Source organism: Octopus bimaculoides, chromosome 23, assembly GCF_001194135.2.
Source record: "Octopus bimaculoides isolate UCB-OBI-ISO-001 chromosome 23, ASM119413v2, whole genome shotgun sequence".
In the NCBI taxonomy this organism is placed as follows: Eukaryota; Metazoa; Mollusca; class Cephalopoda; order Octopoda; family Octopodidae; genus Octopus; species Octopus bimaculoides.
Window position 1 is genome coordinate 22,243,168 of NC_069003.1, and position 1,113 is coordinate 22,244,280.

At 37.1% G+C, this 1,113-nt stretch overlaps 1 protein-coding gene across 2 annotated transcripts in view; it reads right to left on the reverse strand.

The window, feature by feature from the left end:
* LOC106879238 (ATP-dependent RNA helicase DDX54) overlaps positions 1 to 1,113 on the reverse strand; it is a 54,686-nt gene that overhangs the window by 31,502 nt on the left and 22,071 nt on the right. For both annotated transcript variants that reach the window (XM_052976084.1, XM_052976083.1), the window contains one exon: positions 419 to 607. In XM_052976084.1, the coding sequence (XP_052832044.1) occupies positions 419 to 607 (189 nt within the window). The remainder of the gene's footprint in view (positions 1 to 418; positions 608 to 1,113) is intronic.

The following is a 1,113-nucleotide window of genomic DNA, read 5'->3' on the forward strand; positions in this document are numbered from 1 at the left end:
AACATCGCTTGACAACCGATGCTGGTGTGTTTACGTCTCCGTAACTTAGCGGTTCGGCAAAAGAGACCGATAGAATAAGTACTAGGCTTCCAAAGAATAAGTCCTGAGGTTGATTTGCTCGACTAAAGGCAGTGCTCCAGCATGGCCGCAGTCAAATGACTGAAACAAGTAAAAGAGTAAAGAGAGAGTGTTTCTTTTTTTTTTTTTTTTTAACAAGGCGGTCCAGTAAAATCAAACAGGAATCAAAGGGTTCCATAGACAGAAATGGTTGAGAACCACTACATTAGACAATTGAGTTCTTCATGTACAATATAACAGGTTGGTCACCACTGGATGGCTTTTGATAATACAAAGGCTAAACAACAACAACAACAACACCATCAAAAACACTTCAAATAATAACAGTAAAAATATTCACCTCTTTTGTAAAGCGCAAAGTCTGCATAGCAAGTTCCCTGGTCGGTGACATGATAAGGGCTCGGGCACCAGCCTTGGCCGAGTGTGTCTTCAGCTTTTCAAACATGGGTATCAGAAAGGCTGCTGTCTTGCCGCTTCCAGTACGGGCCATTGCTACTATGTCTTTACCAGCAAGCAAAAGAGGAATGGTCTGAAGAACACAAAGCAGGGAAGAAGTTAAAAAAAAAATGGGTGATATAAGATCAAGGGATGGTATATATCTATATATAAATCTATATATAATTAGCCCTCTGCATGAGCTAGCTTAAAAGTCCACATGGAGTATGGCATTTTAGCTAGTATATATATATATATATATGCCTGGTGTAACCATCTGGTTTCACCAGTCATCAGTCAAATCGTCCAACCCATGCTAGCATGGAAAGCGGACGTATGATGATGATGATGATGATATATATATCCTTGAACATCCAGCATTGGTCTAGATGAGGATTAGTAATAAGGTAACAGTTGAAAATTCAAATTTTAAAAGAACTCCAAAAATTTGTGAACTTATAAGTTTTTCATTTAAACTGAATTTAAAATAATACCATTTGGTAGGGTAGTACCATGGTAGGGTACCAACAAATGCTTTATTATTACTGTTGTCTTCAATTTTGGATTGCAGTGTATATATATATATATATATATATATAT